This window comes from Catharus ustulatus, chromosome 2, assembly GCF_009819885.2.
Source record: "Catharus ustulatus isolate bCatUst1 chromosome 2, bCatUst1.pri.v2, whole genome shotgun sequence".
Taxonomy (NCBI): domain Eukaryota; kingdom Metazoa; phylum Chordata; class Aves; order Passeriformes; family Turdidae; genus Catharus; species Catharus ustulatus.
In genome coordinates this window covers 46,461,454-46,484,889 of record NC_046222.1, presented here as the reverse complement: position 1 = coordinate 46,484,889, position 23,436 = coordinate 46,461,454, and the positions used below count along the sequence as shown (strand labels likewise).

At 43.0% G+C, this 23,436-nt stretch overlaps 1 protein-coding gene across 1 annotated transcript in view; it reads right to left on the bottom strand.

The window, feature by feature from the left end:
* The window catches only part of DDX10 (DEAD-box helicase 10), a 169,536-nt gene extending 164,971 nt beyond the window's left edge, over positions 1-4,565 (bottom strand). Inside the window, exons 1-2 of the mRNA XM_033053165.2 lie at positions 4,351-4,565; positions 4-64 (exon numbers count right to left, since the gene is read on the bottom strand). Coding sequence (XP_032909056.1) covers positions 4-64; positions 4,351-4,536 — 247 coding nt within the window. The 5' untranslated portion in view covers positions 4,537-4,565. The remainder of the gene's footprint in view (positions 1-3; positions 65-4,350) is intronic.
* Positions 4,566-23,436: the final 18,871 nt, after the last annotated feature.

The following is a 23,436-nucleotide window of genomic DNA, read 5'->3' as shown; positions in this document are numbered from 1 at the left end:
CACCTTTAAGGGTTTTCTTTGACAACGGAAAATCTGAAAATCTTTGGATTTCACTTGCATTTATCTGAAACAAAATAATTTTAATCAATGCTTAGAATCCAACCATAAGAGAGGAATTGAATAGCATTCTACAAGTTGGTGTTAACATAAATATGTAGGAGTTCAGTATGACCCGATTCAAGTTAGCTAGTCAAGCAATCTTTAGTAGCCTGAGCTAATCTAAACCATTGATTTACCATAAACTATTCCATGAGTAACAATATACTTGAATAAAGCAAGTTAATAGCACAATTTAAAGCTCAGATCATCATGAAATCACAGAGCAATTTAGACTGAAGAGGATCTCGGGAGGCCCCTGGTCTCCACCTTACTAGAGCACAGATGTCCTTTTCAGATCTGTATTTTCACATCCCAGCAAGGATCTACTGGGAATATATGCTCATCCTCACTGCAGGGTGTATTTGGGCACCCAAAGCTGCAGCAATATTACATCTACCTGACTGGGAAGACTTCTCCTATGTCCTCAAGGTCACCAGATTCATCAACCTCTAGCACTTCAGTGTATTTAATTTTCCAGAGCTGTCCTACAGGGTTAAAAAAACAAATACTAAAATAGTAGTTCATTGTCCTGACACCTACTAACTTAGTTCTCTGTATGCACCCATATTTGAGAGCTGTTAATTACACACACAGAGTCCCCAGAAAAATGTGTTTTGAGTCCATGGGTTTGCTCAATGATTTACAAAGATGAGGTGTCAAGTAGAGCTCTTGGAAGAAATGTAGTATTTTCAAGGCTGTTCTAGCATATGAGAAGAGCTTTCACTGGCAAAGTTCACAACTAATAGTAGCAAGACAAAAAACACTCACAAAACTGAAGGAAAAAAATAGAGACTAATGTATTTATAAAGCCCGAAAAAAAGGTAGACTATACATCTTTGAATGCATGCTGACTAAAATCTGTAAAATGAGATTTCTAAATGTCAAACTTGGAGCTTACAACTCATGCATTTTTAATAGGTATTGTTTACCTCTAACAAGCTCCTGAACAGAAATCTCCCAAATCAGGGACAAAGCAAAATAGTATTCAGATTCCCCTAACATCTTGTGCTAACAATTCCAGAGAAGGTTTCAGGTAAAGACCTACTGAGCTGTCAGATCAGCCTTGTATCTCCTTGAAGTACCAAGCCTTTTACAGCCTCTGTCTGTTATAGAAAACTGAGAGGTTACAGCAGTTTAAAGCATCTAAATTACAACAGCACTCTTTGCAGCCTAGTTATCTCCAGTAAAATCAACACAAGTAACTTGATACATGAATTTCACCTCTATAAATAAAAGGTAAAAACAGGTAAAAGGTAATAATGCCCTTATTAAAACCTGGTTTTGACACATTTCAAGGCAAAGCTCTTGCAAGGTAGATTTCAAGTTTTCACTGTGTCCTAACTGAGCAATTAAACTCCAAACATTATTCTGGAGGAGGGAAAAATCCTACCAGAATCACCACAAAAAGAGGTCTTTTTTTGACTTTCACAAATTGGAATTCTTCACAAGTACTTCCAAATTCAGTTGGTAATTCTCAGTCTTAGTATTTTGTATGCTAAATATTTACCACTCAGTGATGTATAGTTTCTGGTTGATTTCAGCTGAGAGACTATGCATAGAAAAACAGTAGCCCTACAGGAGGGAAAAGTATTTACTAACTTAAAAAAAGAATTCATGCAATCGATTATGTGCAACTAAAGGATAGATTTTAACAGGTGTGATACATCAAATGGGTCATTGCAGCAATCTGAAATCGTTCTAGATAATTTAAGTATTTCAGTAGTCAACTTCTTTTTAACTCTAGATGACTCAGAACGGATGTAGTAATCAAAAAAGATGACAAATATTGTTCCATTCTTCTACCTTAAACTTCTCTAAATCAATTTAAAAATCGTTACATGCATAAGCCTAGCTCTTTCAAAGATGTACAAGGAAAAAAGTGAGAACAGTATTAAAAGAGCAAGAAAGGTTGGGAAAGGGCATGTCACAAAGCTTCCTGTATTATTTCTCTGCCCTACATACTTCCAGGAGCTGAATAATGTTACGTTGCAGCACCCTTAAACTCCGAAGGTACTGGTATATTTTAAAGTCGTGTCCAAATGGAAGGCATAAGAAGGACTGATGTCTAAGGTAGATCGGATAGTCCTATTCCACTTCTACATGCACTCGTGGAAAACACCAACTTGTACTTTGTTTCCCTGTCCAAAGTTACCAGCTCTGCCATCTGCTTGGGAACCTTGTAACTGTGAGCTCTCTCTGAGCACCTCCATACGAGAGCAGCCAGCTCATTTCAAATACTTTAAATGCTATTCTGATCTAACTCAACTAATTTGAAATTGAGCAGACTAAAAAGGATTTTTCATAAACAGCTCCCCAGCACATCAGCTAGGCTGCTAATGCTTTTCATGAGCACAACTGTTTGGAAAAGACCATGTCCATCAGTGGCCTGACAGTAAGGCAACAGAGTCACTGAACGAACAGAAAACAGCTATCTCTGAATACACAACACAGAAAATGGTCCCATGATATGGACACATTGAAATTAAATTTCACACTTTCCATCTATGCTGCTACACACTTGTCATCACATGTCAATAAATGAAAAAAAAAGTCCAGAACAAAGTATAGTGGTTGGGTCTTCATCATTAATTTTGTCTTGTTTATCCACCGCAGTCACTCTCACACGTGAAATTATGGACAGGAGGTCAAGCAGGATTATCTTGCATCCATCAGCCATTCTACCACTATTCCATGCACACGTAAATCTAACCCACAGGCACAGAGACCTCAGCCACTGCTCTTCACAGAAAGGAGCTTACCAAAGAGCTTTCTACTTCCCTTGTCCCTAAGGGATCTGCATCATGCAGAACTCACTGGAGACCCCTGAAGATCCAAGCCCATGGCACTTCTTCACAATTCCCACTCCCACTTTAACCAGTTCCAAGGTAATATGGAAGAAACATTGGAGACCCAGAGGAAAACCTTGTCAGGGATCAGAAAAGAATCTCTGAAGGACTGAAGACAAAGTTAAGTGAGCATTCAACCATATGTTCATAGGCAAGAGAATCCTGGAGCAAACGGACAGCAAAACCCCAGCATAGGTTAGACCAAGAGCTCCCAGAACTATCCTAATACAAGCATACGTTTATTCTTTCTTAATTCTGATGAAAACATGCCTGAACATTACACGCCTCTTTTCTTTAGCATCTAAAAACACACACAAACACAACCCTCCACTATGCAATCCCTACCTATGCTGCCCCAAGCTGCACAGTGAATCAGAACAATTGCCCATGCCCAGAACATATGCATGTGCAGTCCACTAGAGACACGGAAACGTGCACAGACATTCACATCGCCAAGGCTAGGAGTAGAGGAACATGCCATTTGCTTTGAAACAGCAAAGCAAATTATCCAATGAAGCTCAAGAACACTAAGTTACCGAATCCTTACTAATGGAGCTAACATGACCTCTTTATGGTAACAGTTGTGTTTCTTTCTATACCTCTTGTCATTACTTTCTGCTCAAACTACAACCACCAAGAAGTCATTACATGAGCTGTGCCGATGCTGCATAACCAAGTACAACTGCCCTGCAGACTCAGCAAAAGCTGGCAGGAGGCAGAGCAGCATCACAGGCAGCACACACCTGACCCGTTATTCACAATTACAGCGCTTTCCACTGATCAGCGTGATTCTAAAGCCGACTATCTCCCGCAGGAATTCACGGGGATCTGGGTGTCAAAACCAACACCATTCACTTCATTCAAGGCCTCGCATTCAAAGCCCTATTTCCTGACTTGAGGCTAAACAACATATTCATTCATAGTGATGCTTTGCCTGCCGTGCGTCTTCCGTGGTGTCCTACCTCCAACATGGAGATACCCACGTTGCCTGGTGAAAAGGGCCAAGTGCCCCGGTTACAGCCTTTCCCACCACCTGCTTCAGCCTCCTCCTCCTCCTCGCTGCCCTCCTAGCCATAAACTCGCCCGCCCGAGTGTCCCAATCTCCCCGGCTCCACAGCCTGCCCAGTGACCCCCACCAAAACCCCTGGAATTGCAGCTACCGGCCCCTGCTCCTCTGCCTGGGGAAAAAGAACAGAGCATCATCCCTACCTCGTGGCACTAAAAGAGCAGTGCCACCCAACACACCTCTTACCTACAGACACCACCAACAGCCCTGCACACCAGGGGAGCTCCCCACCCCTGTCCAGGACCCACACACAGACACCGTCCCTCCTTCTCCTCCCCGTTCTATCCACACACGAGGAGAGGAACCGCTTTTCCATAGCCCCTCGCTGCCCGGCCGTACCTCGGGGTAGCGCTGCACCAGGCGGCCGATGTTCTCCCGCTCCACCTGCCACTCGGGCCGCTTCCTCTCCTTGCGCTGCAGCCGCAGCCTCTTCGTCCGCCGCGTGTATTTCTTCTTCCACCGCTCGAAGCTGCGCACGGCGTCCATGGAGGCCGCTGCGGCCCCAGCTCCGCCGGGCCGGCCCATGCTGCTCCGCCGCCCCGCGTGGGTCGCGCTTGGGGCGGGGCCGGGCGCAGCCGGAGCGCGTCACTCGGGCCGCGCCGCCGGGAGGGCCCGGCCTGGCTCGGCCCGCCCCTGCCCGGCCTGGCTCTGCCCGCCCCGGCCCGCCCCTGCCCGGCCTGGCTCGGCCCGCCCCTGCCCGGCCTGGCCCTGCCCTCCCCGGCCCGCCCCGGCCTGGCCCGGCCCGCCCCGGCCCGCCCGGCCCGCCCCTTGGCTCGGCCGGCGCCACGGTGGGGAGGTTGTACCAGTGTTTAAACGAAGTCGCGGTTTGTGGAGTATAACCCAGGAAAAGGAGTTCGTGCCGTAGCAAGGAACATACGCTGTGATAGAGATTATAAAACGAAAAGAAAAAAAAAAAAATAAAGCCTTGATAGGAAAGGGGTGTGTGCTTAGTGCTAGCATAAATTTTGTTCTCAACAGTGTGGTGGTGTGGCGGAATCATGGAACCGTAGGATGGATTTGGTTGGAAACGACCTTAAAGATTATCCAGTTGCAGCCCCTCTGCCGTGGGCAGGGGCACGGTTCACTAGACCAGGTTGTTCAAAGCCCCTTCCAACCTGGCCTTGGCATGCAGGGATTCCAGGGATGCAGCATCCACAGCTTCTCTGGGCAGCCTGTTTCAGAGCCTCACTGCACTGACAGTGAAGAATTTCTTCCAAATGTCTAATATAAACTCTTTTAGTTTGAATCCATTCCTTCTTCTTTTATCACTACCTGCTCTTGTGAAAATTCCCTCTCCAGCTTTCTTGTAGGACTCCCTGCCAGGTACTGGAAGGCTACAACTAGGTAACCCCAGAGCCTTCTCTTTTCCAGGCTGAACAATTCCAATTCTCTCAGCCTTTCCTCACTGGAGAGGTTCTCTGTCCCTCTGATCATCCTGCTGTCCCTCCTCTGGACTCTCTCCAGCAGGTCCCTGTGCTCCCTGTGCTGGGCCCCCAGAGCTGGATGCAGCACTGCAGGTGGGGTCTCACAGAGCAGAGGGGCAGAATCCCTTCCCTGGCCCTGCTGCCCGCCATTGGATGCAGGCCAGGCTTTCTGGGCTGGGAGTGCACATTGACAGCTCATGTCCATCCTCTCACCCGCCAGCATCACCAAGTCCTTCTCAGCAGGGCTGCTCCTCATGTGATTCCAGCCTGTGTTCATACTGGGAGTTGCCCAGACCCATGTGGAGTACCTTGCACTTGATGCACTTAAACCTCGTGAAAGTCCCACAGACCCAGATCTCAAGCTTATCCAGGTCCCTCTGGCATCCCACCCCTCAAGTGTGTCCGGCACACTGCTCAGCTTGGTGTCATAATGCCCTTTTAGATAGTGGAAGGCTGCTATAAGGTCTCCCTGGAGCCTTCTCTTCTCCAGGCTAAACAGCTGTCTCAGCCTGTCTTCACAGGAGAGGTGCTCTATCACTCTGATCATCTTTCATGGCCTCCTCTGGACTCATTCCAACAGGTCTGTGTCTTTCTTGTACTGAGGACCTCAGAAACTGGAATCAGGAGGAAGAGATCTGTGGCAAGGCTGTTAATGCTTTATTTGCTCATCCGTTACAGGGAAAAACTGACAAATTTGGAAAAATCAAAACTCAGTTGAAAGACATAGAGCGGGGCTTGTGTTTAAGGTGCTGGGTTTAAGCTCTGGCATGTGCTTTGACCCTTCATAATACAGCTCGAGTCCGTCTTAATGGCCTTGACTCAGGGCCTTGAACTATGCGAAGGGTTGGCAGAAAGTCACAGAGAAAACTGCAAACAGACAGCATTGTTTTACAGTGCATGGTGTAAGGCTGGTGTCTATAAATAGAAGCACATATCTCTTAACAAACTAGATTTAACCAATGTGCAGATTTGTTTTACACTATCTTTACATTCACCAATTTTTAACCCCTCCTAGTGGGAAGGTCTGCATTGCTCTGCAGTTTTTCAGTGGTCAGAAACAATTCGCTGAGTCAGTTTTAGCACTTGGTCAGCACCCAGAATTAAAAACAAAAACAGGCTGTGGCATTATTGTGCCACATCAGGAAGAGAAAATTACAAACATATTTATGCAATGGTATAAGACGGAAGTAAACACGTTGATGAGGGGAGCAGTGAAAGACTCCCAAAATAATTGCTGTCTCTGATGAGGGTTTGGAATTCCAGAAAGCCAAGGGAAAAGGGAGTGTCTCTTAATTAGCTCCACTTTTGCCATATATATGTTGAGTGTATCACTGAAAGACGTTTTCCCTCCTCCCTGAGATCAGGGAAACCTATGATCATAGAAATGTTTGGTTTCCCTTTAAAAATCCATGAAGTTACTAATTTCAGGAGGGAATGGAAAAATTTCCCTTAAATATGCCCCAGGGAGATCTCTCCTCCCGGGTACAGCTTTGAACGCAATGGTTTTTTCTAGGGGTTCATTGCTGTGCAGATGAATAAGTAAGTATACAGAAGGTTTTTTTCTTGAAACAAAAATGGTTTTGTCCAAAACTACATAATAAAAAGCTGCTTGCAGGAGATGCCGATCCACCTTGAAGACTTTGAGGGATGGCTCATGTTTCCCACATTTACAGCACATTACCTTGACATACAAAACAAAGTCCCAGTCGAGCACAGTCGGACTGTCATAGGGCTCAGCTACCAGTTTAAGCATTTTATGTGTGCCTGTAATAGAAAAACAAACAAACAAAAACCCTCCTCTGCAGAGTTCCTGCTGTCGCAGCACTGGAGTAAGTTTACTCTTTTCCTAAGTAAATGTACAGTAAAAGTGTTGTGTTTGAACATGCTCATGTCTTTGCTCACCTGGTCTGTGTTTTGCCTGCAGGGCTCATCTGTTTCATAACAACACAGCAGCAGTGGTCTGTGAGTCATGACAGACATAAATCCTCAATGAAAAAAAAAAAAGGGAAAATAATATCTTATTCTCCTATTTCTAAAACAACTTTTTATGCTGCTGTCATAAATGCTTTGGAAAGCATCTGAAAAGCATGAACACATGCTGATGCTTTTTAATAATTAATTTGCTCATTAGCCAAGAGGTCCATATACCAGGAAAGGAAAACAGAAAGTCAAAAGGGCCTTGTCCTGTGTCCCACAATACAAGGTAAAATGCTGGATGGAGCTCCAGGCTGGAGGTCTGGGAGCCTGAAAGGGCTCTGGAACCGCTATTCTAATTCCTCTGGTGTCCTCTCACCCTGAGGGGCTTGCCTGAGAAACAGCCAGGGGTTTATAAAAGTTTCCCTTTTATAAAATTCTACCTTTTGAAATTTATAATAAGACATTTAAAATTTCAGTTGTCTTGTAATAGTACTATCCCTAAAACTGGCAAAATCAGAGGCCCTTCTGAGAGAGATTGTGAGAGAGAGATGATAAATGATTAAAATAAATTATTCAAACACAGTTGTTTTCTTGTAATTTGAAGAAATGAAGAGAGTATAGCTGTAACAATAAAAGTAACGAGGCCCTCTACGTGATCACAGAGAAGAAGGCAACAATTTTTCACTTTAAACAAGACCTATTTCAGGAACAGTCATTCTCCATAGATTTCGCTTTCATGCATACTCAATCTTTCCTACCCATAAGCAGGAACATCTGTGTGATTTGATAGATTTGATATGGTGAGGAGGACAAAGGGCACCAAGTATCAAGGTCAGAGCCCTGAGGGCACTCATAGACCTTAATGGTCCTGACCAGCCTCACCTCGGTCCTCCTCCCACACCCTGGCACAGCTCCACCCTGTAGCCTCAGGCCCTCTCTGAGTTATGTCATGTTGGTCCCTAGCTCAGCCAGAGCAATGCCTGTCCTTGGCCGTAGACCCCACTGGCTAGGACCCAGAGCTGCAGAATGACTTCCTAGCTTGCCTCACTCCTGCTTTGTCGCTGTGGACATGTCCAGTCATCAATGACTGTATCTGACCCTGATTATAGCCACCAGACTTCATCCTGATCCTCATCCTGTCCCTGACCAGGCAGTTGATTTTTCCAGCTTGACCTTGGACCTGCTTCAGATGTGTTTGATGAGTTGGACTCCTGGTTGACCACAGCTGCCACCTGTGAGCATGCTCTGCTCCCTCGCTCAGGGGCTATGTTACCAGGCTGAGATCCTGGCTTTGCAGAGCAGCCAGTCCTTGCTGTGCCCTGACAATCATGCCCTTGTCACTTTGTCTGAGCTCATCCTGAATGGTGACAATGGTTTGCCATCTCTTGTATCCTTCATGTTCTCTCTTGAGAAAACCTCAGGGCCAAACTGAGTTGTATCACACTGCTATAGCTCTGTGTTTCATGGGGCTTTCTTCACACAAAGGATTTAGAACAGTTGGCCTGACACCCAAATCTTGCCAATTCTCCATTCTTACCTATGTTCATTCTTGCATTTCATAGTTGGTTGTAATCTGTTGACTTGTTGCAAGTGCACCACTCCCTGCACTCCTGCTCTCCCATTTCTTCTTGTGTCTCATGCAGCCACATAGACTCTCATTCACATACCACATACCCCAGTTAAACATTTCCTCTGCAAATCTCTACAGGAATTTAAGATAAGTAAAGGTTGATTTTATTTGATAGTTTTTTTTTAATTATCACTGTATGTGTTTAAGTTAAACTTTGGCATTCACATTAAATCCTTGATTGTTTTATACTAACCTGCTTACTTTCCATTTTTCCACAAAACTTTGATCATGTGCCTAACGAAGTAGTCAGCAAATCAGAGGAAGTGACCCCAGAAGGACCATTTGTCAGCAAAATACCACTAGAGCCCTTCTCAATAAAACAACCACTTGCTAGGAGAATTTCCTCAATGGCTCTCAACACCCTTATCTTCCAAATCTTACTTGCAGTGCTTCAGGAGATGTGAGAGAAAGCATGTGAGAATATTCTGCCTGTCTCTGAATGAGACATCCACAGTGAAAGGATAGATCTTCAATGTAATATTTGCAATACTACGATTTAGCTTCAGAACAGTTTGGAGAAAGTATGGAAATGGCAGTCATATTTATAAGTTATTTTTAACAAAGTTAATGTTCCTATCAGACATTATTATGAAATTTTATCGGTCCAAAGAATGTACAATATGACACAGAAAAATTATAATCTCACTTGAAAAAAGAAAAATTCTTTTTAAATGAGCCTCACTAGGCTTGATGGACAGAATGGTTCAGAGAAAAAATGGGTGGCAGAGAAGATGTCAGGGTCCTGAGGTCACTATTACACTTTATTGTCCCTGCTAAGCCTCCCCAGGGTCTCTCTCTAATCCTGCCCATGGTCTCAGGACTCCATTTCAGCTTAGCCAAGAGGTATTAGTCTGAGTACTGCAAGCTGAGAAAAAAAAAATCAATGCTCTCAGTTTATAAACAGAAATTTCAATACTCTCATGCAGACACAGGGTAAGCAACTCTAAAAACGAGTCACAGTAGGTGTTTGGGATGGAGAGCAATGAATTAAAGAGATGGGATGGAGGGGAAAAAAAAATTTAGAACACCCATAGAATTGGTTTTTCCTGTATTGGGTGGTCCTGTAATAAAGGCTGCTAAGAAATTATATGTCTGAAATTGGAAGTTACACTGGATTTTCAAAAACACAGTAGAAACACTATTTCAATAGTTCCTGATCTGACAAATGGGTTAGTTGTGGTGGATAAACAATCAGTTGTTACCAAGAATATTGTGTGGTGTAATTAAGAGTTTGTATTTTCCTCTTAGTAATGAACTGCTGTTTCCCAACAACTAAACAAATATGAATTTGCAGATGCATTTCTTCTTGGGGAATTGCTAAAACAAAAATGCTTTTACCAAGCATATAAATTACAGGAATTTGGGTTTTACGTAGACACTCCAAAAGCTCAGGATGCCATAACTAGAATGGCATAAACACATTTCTCCTGAAATGCCAGAGAACTTTTTGCTTTCTGGAGGACTTCTGATATTCATGATTTAGTCTGCAGGGCCCATAGAATGAGCTTTTTGCCAATGAAAGCCCAGCTGAACATTGGGAGAGCTGTGATGCAAACTCTGACCAACAAGAGCAATTCCATAGACAAGAAGAAAAACTTTCACTCAGATTGTCAGACAAGATAACCTATAAAACAGAAAGTAATTTTAAAAATTAATAACTTACTGTGTCATACTTTCAGTCTTTAAATTAAATCATCTGCCTCTTCAAAACTATATATGGATTTCTTTCAATAAAGACATAAGATTAATGTTAAATACAAAATCAAAACATTTTTCCTTTAAGTCAACAAAAATGTTTTTATTGAAAATTATAAGCATGGCCAATCTTGCAAGAAGTATATGATGGGATTTGCTGGAACTTGTTTGGGCTCACAGAGCTGTTGAACACGCCCAGGCTTCCCAGGCCCCATCACTTCACCCCTTTCCACAGTTTGCCCTGCAGCACCTCACACTTCTTCGGGCTCTTGGTGCCAGCCCACGGTGATGTCTGAGTGTCTCTGAGCCACTAGGGGCCGTGACAGACCTGGAGAAATAAAAATGAGTAATAAACGGGGATCATAACAGACACACCACCCTGAGAAGGACCATTAAATAATCAAGGCTACCCTTTCATGACAGTCGGGATCTCTGTAGAGTCCCAGGGCACAGGCAGTTATTCCAGTACAGGGAGCTCCATAAACATGCGTTTAATCTTGAACATACTCGACAGTTCTTTCACAACTGAGCTGATTTCCTGATGAGATACAGACTTGACAAATTAAATTACGAAAGACAAATTACCCTTTCAGATGATCACACATTTTGGAATGTGGTGCTACTGAAGCTTAATATAAAACTTACATGCTTAAATGCTGTCCTTTAATTATAAAAGCACTCTGTAGGAAAAAAAGCATTTTCATTTAGCACAGTTCTTGGTCTTTTTGTATTTCAAAATAATTTCAGGAGACAATTAATGTATTGTTTTTCCCAGATCTTTAGCATAGTACAATATATTTGGTTTGTCACATATGTAAAAAAAGGCACAGCACCTTTATGCAACAGGCACTTATGCCTTGTTATCCTTGTTTTTATGTGCTTGATTATTCTTGCATTTGGAGAAAGAGTCATAGTTTATTATTTTGATCCTCTAGTCTATTCACCGGGTATATTGCTCAACTCTGAAGTGTACATTTCCTTCCTATTTATGATCATTTAATAACATCTATTTTTGGGACTGAGAAGTGTTGGCCACCCAGTCTACCCTATCTACTGCACGTTTCTGGCTGTAGAAGTTAAATTTGTTTCAAATGTTTAGACTCATTAGACTGATGTTTCATAGTGATGGGTCATGAGACAAATTTGAGGGAGGAGACCTAGACTGGGAGTCAGTCACAGAGAGGCAGTGTGGGAAGGCAAAAGAACACTGAAGATAAACTACCCTCGTAGTGCCTATTTATGCTGCCAGAGGTGAGACTGGACCTATGCCCATGTCCCTACCGCTCAACCATTGCTGCTGACAGTCCCTATACTTGTAGGAGTCCTGTGCAGGGCTGTATGGACAACAGCTGCATGAACTGTAAAGTTGTCAAACCAAATTCATCCCTAAAGTAACTGTGAAGTCTCATAAAAAATAAATTTATCTTCATGTTTCATTATTTCAGTAGCATCAGATTTCTCAAGTAGAAGGGGCTGTCAGGTGAAAAGGATACTGTCACTATAGCATGAGTAGCCACGTGACCTCCAAACTCCAGGGGGATCGCAGCATTCTAAAAACTGGAGACAGAAAAGCTTCTGTGTTCAATCTCCGAATCTTCACAATCACAAATGCAAGGAAAGGGTAGAAGGGCTTCTTTCAGGGTGTGGGGATGATGTTGTGCAGATTTGTCTACAGTTCCCCACCGAAGACCAGTCCATGATGATGGAGCAAAGACATGTGCCTGAATAGCTGGATTTCTAAATCTTACAAGAACATTTCTGTACTTCCTCTGGTTGTAAGAACATGGAAGAAGCAAAACCAGAAACAATGTTAAGAAAAACAACATTTTTCATAGGAGATTATGGCTACTTTTGTTTGGCAAATGAACCTGATAGTTAAAGTTTCTTAACAATCAAATCTGAGGTGTGGGATTCAGCTCCAGATCATAGATATACGTATATATAGGCATCTGAATGGAGGAGCTTGGTTCAATTGCTTACTTGCCATCTGAGGTGCTGTAAGGCATCCTTCCTGCGCTCCAGCTGCTTCTCCAGAAGCGCACAGATCTCCCATATATCCCATGTTATATCTGCCAGCCTTGTGCTTCTGTACAGTGTTCTGTAGAACATTGAATGCTTATGTTCAATCCCACTGGAAACTGTAGAGCTATTTAAATCATTTTCAGGCATCTGAGTCCCCCCAAGAGTCCATTAACTGTATTGACTGGATTTCCACTCACTATAATGGGAACATGACATGTAGACAGGACATTAAAGTGCCTACAAGCTGGAACTGACTGTCCCCTATCCCTCCCCAAAGAGTTTAATGTTTGTCAAATGTGAAGACTCAATAAGAGGCATGTGAAGATACGGACATAAAAAGCTAGCTTCACTGAGCTTCTCAGCAGTTAAGTGTTCCTGTTTCACTTCACTTAGCAATCCTTTAAATCACCATCAATAATTACACTCAGAAAACAAGTTGTTTCAGCAAATGTGGTTGATTCACATGCAAACTTTAAGCCTAAACAAATCTAACAGATCATCAGTGGCTACTTTTTGGATCCAGTGCAGAAAATGTTCAGTATTCTTTAATGAAATTAGCATCTCTGTTTCAGGCTTAAATTAGACAGGTTCAACAACTCATAAAAACAAACACAAAACCCATAGAATCCTACAGAGGTTTGGCTCCTGCCACATTCAAGAGCTTGAGAGTCACAGCCACCCAGTCTAAGCTAACAGGCTCTGCCACTCAGTAAGGTTTGGCAGAAAAATCTTCCTACTGCAGAGCTCAGATTCATGGCTTCCCGAGGAGACATGGCTTGGCCTTGGACCTTGGATCACCACAAACTTGTGTGTCTGGTGGTCACTGGCACTGGCTGAGCTGGGTGACCACCACAGGACCTGCTCTGCTTGCCCTGCTCAGGCACTGTGGCATTGTGCCTTGCCAGGGAGGACACTGTCCTCGCCTGCCTCACTCCCACTCTGCACTCCTGGCTCACTGTTCCACAGTATGTTCTGTGGTGCCAAAGGAATTTCTGTGAAGACTGTAGAATAACTAGCTACATAATAAAACATCAATTAAAACTCAATGTAATTAAAGGGGAAATTACACATGAGGAAAACTGTTCCAATTTTATATGTACCAATGATGGCTGCCTAGTTGATTTTTTACTACTCATAAAATTTGGGTGTTACAATGGAACTGTTTCTATCATAAGATTCTTATTTAGGCATTCTTTATTTGTCCAGCTATCCTGTGAGGCACAAATAGGAATGGCTTAAAGCAAAAGCAACAAAGGCCCCAGTGCTATTGCTCTGTACCATTCCACCATGTGTATGAGTGTTGTGCAGCTGGACAGTAGAGATTTAATGGTGACAGTGTTCAACTTTCTGTCCCAGACTGCAAACAGGCTGTGAAGAATTTATAGTGCTGTGCCACCCAGTAAATTTCAAAGGTAGTACACCGTGCTCTGGCTTTCCCTGTCTGGCACAAAGAAAAACTGCATACATTCATTCACATCAGTCTCTATAGGTCAGTTTGCGGTTTCCAAAGCACCCAGTCTTGTGACATCAGGGAAACAGCAGCACTTTCACTGCACGGAAAGGGTAAATGAAGCAGAAAACATCTGAGTAGCTTATCCTCTCTGAGAAGAAGCCCCAGAATACTTGCTTCCTTTTAAATACAGCAATGCAAATACTGTGAAATCTTGAAATCTAGTCCTCGTTGGAGTTTTGCTGTAGATGTACACAAGGCTTAGGTTTTATTCTGATTGCAATGCTCCAGACATGGGAAGAAGGTATCTCCTTTTAGGGATAAATAAAACTGTAACGAGCACATCTAATCACATTGAGTGTTCACAGAAGCACATCCTGGCAAGAATGATTTCTTTCACCTGGCATTGACTCTCTGCTTGGGATAGTATGGACAGGTTCAGAAGGAAACAATATGGATTCAAATTTGGATTGGCAAAAAGCTTCTGTTTTTTTTCCTGTCATTTATTATTGTTATTCTGTTTCATTGTTAATCTGTGCTTACTTCATGTAGGGCTGCAAAAAATGGGTAACAGAATATGTATCAGCATAATATGGCATATTATGCTATTGAATGAGATACAAAGATAACAAGAGACATGCTTGAAAAGAAACCAGAAACCAGAGGAGAAGAGCCAGGATACACACTGAGGGATTGCAGTTTAAATTTAGGAAAAAGGAAGAGACATTTGAGTTACTATTTATGTTCTTACAGAAAAGAATAAAAATGTCACTTTGCCTTAATGTTGAACTGTTTTGAACACTGCAGAGCAAGAGAACTTGGTGTACTAAGAATCAAGACCAATACCTTTAACTTACTGACAATAATTTATGTGTTTGTTTTGCTTTGTTTTCCCTTCAGTCACCTCTCAAAAGCCATAACAACCAAAAGTGCCCATTCATCACCTTCTCTTTGATCTTCGCTCTTGATAACAACTATTTTGCATCTTCATTCAAATCACTCCACCCCATTCCTTGCAGTAATATTAAAGAGAAACTTCCTGTTACTGGATGCCTTTCTACAATAAATCCAATTATTGCTGCTCCAGGGAGAGGTTCCTTTGGCAACAAATGCAGCAAGAAAAGCATTTTGGTGTTATAGATGGATTTTTTAAAGCTGTTCTGAGTTCTTAAGATTCTGAGGCAGGCAAGGCAACTGCTATATGTTGGAATATGCAGATAACTGCATTTTCTAAGATCCTCCAAGATCCTTCTACAGGATGAAAACATTCTGTGTCAGTTCTTAGACAGTATGGATTGGAAAAATGTGCTTTGCAAAACAAAGACCTTGGAGATACATTGCAATGAAGGACACGAACATCAATCAAATTTTGAAAAATGTAGTGAAAAATAAACCCCTGAAAAACATGCTCTTTCTAGACAGCCAGAAAATCCTTTGTAAATCATAGAATCACAGTCACAGCATAAGCTGAGTTGGAAGGAACCCAAAGCATCAAGTCCAATGCTGGTCCTGCACAGCATTACCATGCATCTCAGAGTGTTGTCCAAACACTTGAGCTCTGCCAGGCTGGTGCTGTGACCCCTGCCCTGGGGACCCTGTTCCAGTGCCCAAACACCCTCTGGGTGAAGAACCTTTCCCCAATATCCAACCTAAACCTCCCCTGACACAGTTCAGGCCATTCTCTCAGGTCCTGTCACTGTCACCAAAGAGAAGAGATCAGTGCCTGCCCCTCCTCTTCCCCTCACAAGGAATTTGTAGAATGCAATGAGGTCTCCCCTCAGTCTCCTCCAGACTGAATAGACCAAGTGACCTCAGCCATTCCTTATCCAGCTTCTCCTCAAGGCCCTTCACCACTTTCATTTCCCTCCTTTGGACACTCTCCAAAATTAATTTAAGTTTAATGTCTTTCTTATGCTGTGGCACCCAAAGCTGCCCCCAGCACTGGAGGTGAGGCTGCCCCAGCTCAGAGCAGAGCAGGACAATCCCCTCCCTTGCCCAGCTGGCCATGCTGTTCTGATACACCCCAGGACAGGGCTGGCCCTCCTGGCTGCCAGGGCACTGCTGCCTCATGTCCAACTTGGCATTGACCAGGACCCCCAGGTCCCTTTGTGCAGCACTGCTCTCCAGCATCTCATTCCCCAGTCAGTCCTTACATCCAGGGCTGAACCATCCCAGGTGCAGAACATGGCAGCTGCCCTTGCCAAACTTCATCTGGCTGGTGATTGCCCAGCCCTCTGATTTGTCGAGGTCTCTCTGCACAGCCTCCCTGCCTTGGAGGGAGTCAACAGCTCCTACCAGTTAATCCTGTGATAAACACAGTAAATTGCATCTCTAAAGGAATTACAGGCTAGCCATATTCTGAACTATGAAATCACACCTCTGCTGCACAAAGCATGTATCCAGGGAGTTCAGGCAAATGGTTCCTTGCAGTGGCTGGTCTCAAACCCTCCCTGCTTGCACACAAAATGATGGGATTCAATGCATTTCCCTGATTTTTGGCAGCCGGGCCTCACATTACAAGGGAGTGTGGAGGAGCATGGGCTGACAGTGACTCTTCTTCCAGGGAAGCAGCTGTACTCAGAGTATTAAAACTCTTGTGAACAGCTAAGTTTACTATGAGCTGCAGATTTTTAAAGGTTTCCACTGTATATTTATGACCATTTCTGTTGTCTCCAGCAGGTTAAATGTGCAAGGAGGTTTCACAGTGTATTACTTTTGAAGTATCTCAATAGCCTCATTTGACATTCCTGTGTTGGGTTAACTTCTTCCTGTTTTAGAGAGAGAAGCTGCCCTGGAAACCCTGAAGCTTAATCTCCTTGCACATTCTGAGCTCTAGGATTAACCTTAACAAGTTGCAAATTTTGCTCCAATAATAATTTAGATTTACTTCAAAATAAATTCCTTAGGTTTACTTTATGATTTTCTTCAGAAACAGAAAACCATTATCTGAACATAAGTTCATGTTTTATTATCCTGATCACTTAGCCACATCATTTTTCCTCTGCAGGATGTAAATATAGAAACAAGTAAAAAAAATTAAAAAGAAATTTCAAAAAGTAAAAAGAAAAAAAACCAAAAAGGTGGCAGAAGAGATTATCACAAGAGTTTTTCAGTGCACAGTAAACACATAAAAGCTGTGTTTGTCATATACATCTGCATGCCTTTGCAAACCTCTCTTCTGACTAAAGGTCTGATTTTGGGACTTATAAAGAGATGAGAACTGGTAATATATACATTCCTTTCTTCTCTTGAGTTTCAACATAAGCAAAACCAAATTTTTCTTTCTTAGATAATGGATCCTTCAAACGCAGTGGCATATACTGGTTTGTTTTTAAATAATTTTACAATTATTTTTGCACTTACTTAGTTATCTGTAATTTTTATATTCCAAGAGTTTCACATTACAGCAATAAAGTTGCTCTGTGTTTTCTAAGATACCACAGTAGTTTTTTTCTCTCATTTGTCACTTATCCAGAGCATAGCTACATACTAGGATATGTAGATTGACATGTAGAAGTTCTACATCTGTTGAAATATCATAATTCATGGATGTTTACATGGATACCTGCCTTGATGTCCCATTTGGTGAGATAAATTTATTTCATTAGTATTCTGCAAAGGCTTCTATGTGTAATGGTGACAGAGAAACAAACTCTTCCTACAGATACACATAAACATTAAGGAAAAAAACGCACTAGCAATTTGACTCAAAGAACACTGAATAAATCCAGTAATATTCAGGGAACTGAGGACTAGACAGAGGATAAGAAAAATCTTCAATAGCTCCATTGCCTTGTACTTTGAAGAATAGTTTAGGTTGTCACCACATGAATATAATACACTGGTATTGTTATTAACAATGCTTGCAATTGACAGTCACTTTGCACCAGAACAAGATCTTCTTTCATAAAGTTACTAACAAACTATAGATAGTAAGCATATGGTTAAGTAGATCTCCATTTAACAAGCTACTCAGCCAGTTTGCAAATACTTCAATGCACATAAATTGCTTTTATCGTTAACTCAGGTAGTTAGAGAGTATTCAGGATTATTTTCTTGGATCATTTTCACTGGAAGGAAAACAATTGCTTTATCTCCACATATCCTGATCGTGCAAATCATCTACTCAAACTCCTGTTTCTTAAATACAGTAATGATACACAACAGCAGGAGGGTAACCTCCACATTTAGAAGCCTAAGCTCTTTTTCCAGATAGGTCTGAGTTAAAAATTTTTGATCCATGTTGAATTGCAACTATAGACTTTACTGGTGTATTCTTGTAGTGGAATATAGACATGAAAACAATTTGATGTTGACTATTTTATATTAAATGAGAAATATGTCATTCTAAGGGAGCAATAACAGAGAATTATATGTCATTAAGTAATATGAATCAAAAATCCAATAAAAGATTTGAAGTGGGCTGTAAACCAGTGATGAAGACTTGTTCTTTCTTTTGGGTTGCCCTTCAGGTCACCATGAGGTCTCCAGTGCTCTTTCTAATCTCCTGATTGCTTTCACACACCTACACTGTGTCGTTCTCATGCAACCATATCAATTCCCTCTCCCTATTCTAAGAGTCACTCTGGTCTCATCATCCACTAGAGTGGAGCTGAAGCTTCACACAACTAGGTCAATACTTTACCTTCATGACACAAATTTATGACCCAGCCAAAAGTATTTTCCCAGTTCAAAGTTATTCCAAGCATGTTGCTGGCTCAATCACACACTAGGTAGGCTTTGTCACATTATGTCACATTAGGCACTGTCTCTCTGTGCAAGTGATATCTGCAGGTGTCTCATCCTTTTCATCAGTTTCCCTGACCCTCCCTCCTAGTCACTGATGCTGGGTCTGGATGCTGCAAGTTCCAGTTCAAAATTTTGCTTTAACATCAGTCTACGCTTAGTTGGCATCTTCCTAATCTCTTACTCAATCTGTCCACACATTTGCCTTCCTCATAGCCTGTTTTGTTCCACCCTCAGCCCTCACTGTTCCTTCCACCCTCACCTTGCTCCTGCAAGGTATCACCACAGCCCACGCTGGAGCCATAATTAGGCTTCCCAGGTAAGAAGGTCATTTTGTAGGTCCTTTCCTGGTTCTCTCTTTTGTAATTTTCTGGGCAGGGAGCCAGGACCTGGGCATTTTGCCAGCACACATGCTGCTCTTCCACCCCACCCTGGCCCTGGTGTTCCTGCCTAGCTCACCTCTGGAGCCATGCCGGGGCCGCACCCCTCGCTACACCCTGGCTGTGGAGCCACTCCTGCTCCTGACCACAGCACCTCTGTGGCTCTGCCTGGGAAGCCATGCCCACGACTGGGCTCCTCCACACACCCTTGGCTCTGTGCTTCCCTGCCAGCTTCCTCCATGCATTTTCCCAGCAGTGGAACACAGCTCAGGGTATAGCTTGATACACTGGATTTTGGATGCAAACAGAACAGAAACACAGATACCTTTACAAATCACTCTGCTTGAGACGAGGAAAGAACACGGGCTGCATCAGTCAGACATCAACAAGTGATGGATTTTTAATAGATGTGTAGGTTTACAGTGATACACATCCCCAGACATATCAGGCTCCCCATAGGTATGTCTGCTGGCACAGGGGCTCCTCTCCTCTCACAACAGCAGCTCTTGCAGCAGCAGAACATGGTCAGCCCTTGCACTGGGTCTGGCTGGGATGAATTTAACTTTCTTCATAGCCTACTGTGCTTGCTCTTTGGGACTGAGGCAGTGTTAGTAACACCAGAGTTTTGGATGTTGCTGATCAGTGTTTGTACAGCCCCAGGGTTGCATTTTTCAGTTTTGTGGGGATTTTTTGCCTCTATTCTGCCTCACCAGCAAATAATCTGGGGGTACACAGGAAGCTGGGAGGGGACACAACCAGGACAGATGACCCAGACTGATGGCATTTTCCATGCCATAAAACATTGTGCTCAACTGTGAAATCAATGGGAAAGAGAAATATTTGTGGTTAAAGCATTTGTCATCACAAGTAACTGTTATGTGTGCTGAGCTCCTGCTTCCCAGGAAGTAGCTGGACACCTTCTGCCAATGGAAAGTAGTGAAATAATTTCTTATTCCACAAATAGATTTTCTTCACCTATTAAACTCTTTATCTCAATCCAGGTTTTCACCTTTTGCACTTCCAAGTCTCTACCTCATTCCTCTTCAGAGAAATGAGCAAGAAATTAGGTCTAGGTTTGAGGTCAGCCACTACAGCACACAAACTACTTTTGCCTTGGCTGACAAAAGTCTTTTTGTTGTCCTGAATGAATACAGATCTGTTCTTTGCCATCAGGGCTAATGGAAAACAGGTACACGTGTCCCCATCAGGACATGGAGGAAGAACTGGTTTCACCTCTCACCTTGAATGAGAAGGTGTTTGAATGGAAAAGTATTTCTGGTACTCTGACTTAATCATGCATGGCAAGTGTTAATTGCAAAGGCAAATAATTTTTTTTTCCTCCTTTTTGAGCATCTTCTACCAAGCATCGCAGTGCCAAGGAAATTAAGGAGAGAGGAAAATTTTTTGCTGTTCTGGGTAGCAGGACTCAGCTCCTCCTTAGAAACTGTCTGCTTTTACATTACCAAGCTTCTCATTCCCATCCCCTAGACAGCATATCCAGCTCCTAACAAGATCATGAAATTAAAGATCACACAAAATGTAGATACTTTTACCAGAGGCTGTCCATATAGGGGAGAGAAGTTAAGGGTGGTAGACAGCTCCTAACTGCCTCCATATTAATTATTTGTCCTGCTGCTGGCAGCTGCTGCTGTTGTTGAGTAATAGTGTGTCACTAAGGTAATACAACATGTCACTTTTCACTGTGCTATAGCACTTAGATATTCTGCCAGATTATGGTAGTCAATTCTGTAAGTGCCATTTTCTATTTCGTGGGGCAGCAACTGATCCCCAAGCTGTCAGATGTCCCAGTGTTGCAAAATGTGGCATATATAAAATTTTGTTGAGAAAGTACAGTAATTTCACAATTACAAGCTGCACCTGATTATAAGCTGCAGCTCCGGGTGTCGGCAATGTTTAGGTTTTTGTCTATAAATAAGCCGCACCAGATTATTCACCGCACTTTAGTTCGCAGCGAGGATCCACGTGCAACATTCACAAAGTTGCCAATTAGTAACAGAATCGCAGGATCACGGGGTTTACTGGCTCAGCCCTGCTCGGAGTGACCGCCAGGGAGCGGCCCCGGCCCTGCTTGCCGCTGCCACCAGGAAGCGGGGGTGCGGCGTCCCCGGCCACTGCTGCCAGGAAGAGGGAGAGTGGCGTGCCTGGCCACTGCCACTGGGAAGCGGGGACACAGCGTACCCGGCTGCTGCCGCTGCCGCACTTGCTGGGGCCACAGAGTGCCGCCGCACCCCCGCAGGGCTGCAGAGCGCCGCCGTGCCCCCCGGGACGGGGCAGCGCTGCCGCTGCGCTACCACTGCCCCACTGCCCGGGGCTGGGCGGGCTCCAGCTTGATTCGGAGCTGTTGAGGGCTCGGAGTTCTGGGTTGGGAAATTTCCAAAATTTGTTCATATATTGGCCGCTCCTGATTGTAAGCCACACTTCCGGGTTGGGAGCAAAACTTTAGTCAAAATGGTGCGGCTTATAATCGTGAAATTACTGTATGTTCTTTGATGTTTGATTTTTGTGTAATTTTAAGCCTAATCAACAAGAAATTAAATTTAGTCCATGAAACAGATAGCAGCTAACAGGCTGTAAGGGATGTCTGGGTGTTAAAAGGACAAATTAGTTGCTGGTAAGGCTGCATGGTTAAGGTTTAGGGCTTGACAAGCTTCAATGATCTCAGATCCAGGAGGAGGTTACTAAAGCATGGGAAAAAGAGTGTACACCGATAGTGGACACCAAGAATGCAGAATCTGTGGGCCACCAGGAAATTTAGCAGAATGGACAAGATAAAGGGAAAAATTAATACAGCCAACTCAGCAACTGTGCTGAATCAGCCTCAGCTGGGGAAAGGTGACTCTGGTAGTGGCAGACTGACCATGACTCAGGGCCCACTTCCTCCCAAAGCCCTCAACTCAGGAGAAGAGAATGACTGAGAATCATTAACCAATGGAAGATTAGCACCACTATATAAGGATCTCTGGGCTGCCATGGGTCTGGTATACAAGGGCCTGCAGGGTAGGCAAGTCATTGCAAATTAGCCCATGAGAGCAGATAGAATTTCCATTCTGTGTATGGCACAAAATCATTATTGTGCAATCCCACTGATTTGGTAATGTCTGTTGCCATGTCAACCCTGTGGCAACTTTTCCACCATCAAACCCAGACAAGTACATAAATGTTATTGTTTACTAAACATGTACATCTCATAAATCCCTTTCCCTTTAAAGCCAAGCCATTACTAAGGCTGTGCCATCTTGGTTCTGTATTTTTCTTTTGCTCTTAAGAAAGAGGCTTCTATGTAGATCTTGTAAGCTTGTAACTAAAACAAGAAGTTAAAACTGGTTAAGTTACTTTGACATCTCTTGTGACATCAAAATTACTTTTACTAGCATTTTTTGGCTTGTAATTAAAGAAATCAGACTCATTCTATTTTTACAGTGTTATAAAACTTGTGTGTGATTCTTTAATCTGATGAAATAGACCAGTATAAGCCAAAATTCATGGATGGTATTACAGGAAAATGAGAACAAATATAAATTCTTCAGCATGTCAGTGGTCGCTGTACCAGAAAATGCTGCAGTTATATCAATATAACTTGACTATATACTTGAATATAATTAGAATTTATATGTGTATGTGTGTGTGTGCGTGCATGTTTTTAGCTTCTAATGCCTTCCCTGTGGAGTACTGATACAATTTCTCAGTTTTTCATTATTCCTCATGAACAAATGAGTAATGGATTTCATATCATGGTCACTTTTTAATTCACAGAAACTTCACGTACTTTTCAGTATGAAATACAAAGTCTGTATGGTCCATTTAAAACGTGATAATTTGCAAGAAAACTACCAACATAGTTACTTCAATTGGAGCAGGAAAAACTTCTTAATTCTGCATCCCTTCAGGACCCAGGGTTTTACTCAGTCTGCACCAAATGATTTTAAATACAGGTTGACACAATTAGAACAATTCAAGCACAGATTTACCCAGAAGGAGAGTACCACAAAGGGACTGAAGTTACTCTGCTAACATTACAAGCTGTCATCTCCAGTGCTCCCCACTGAAGAGCTCTGCAGAGCACACAGTTCTCCCTTACAGGGTTACACAGACCAACTATTCATCAGTGGCTGGATTAGGTGCCACAATAAAGGTAGCCAG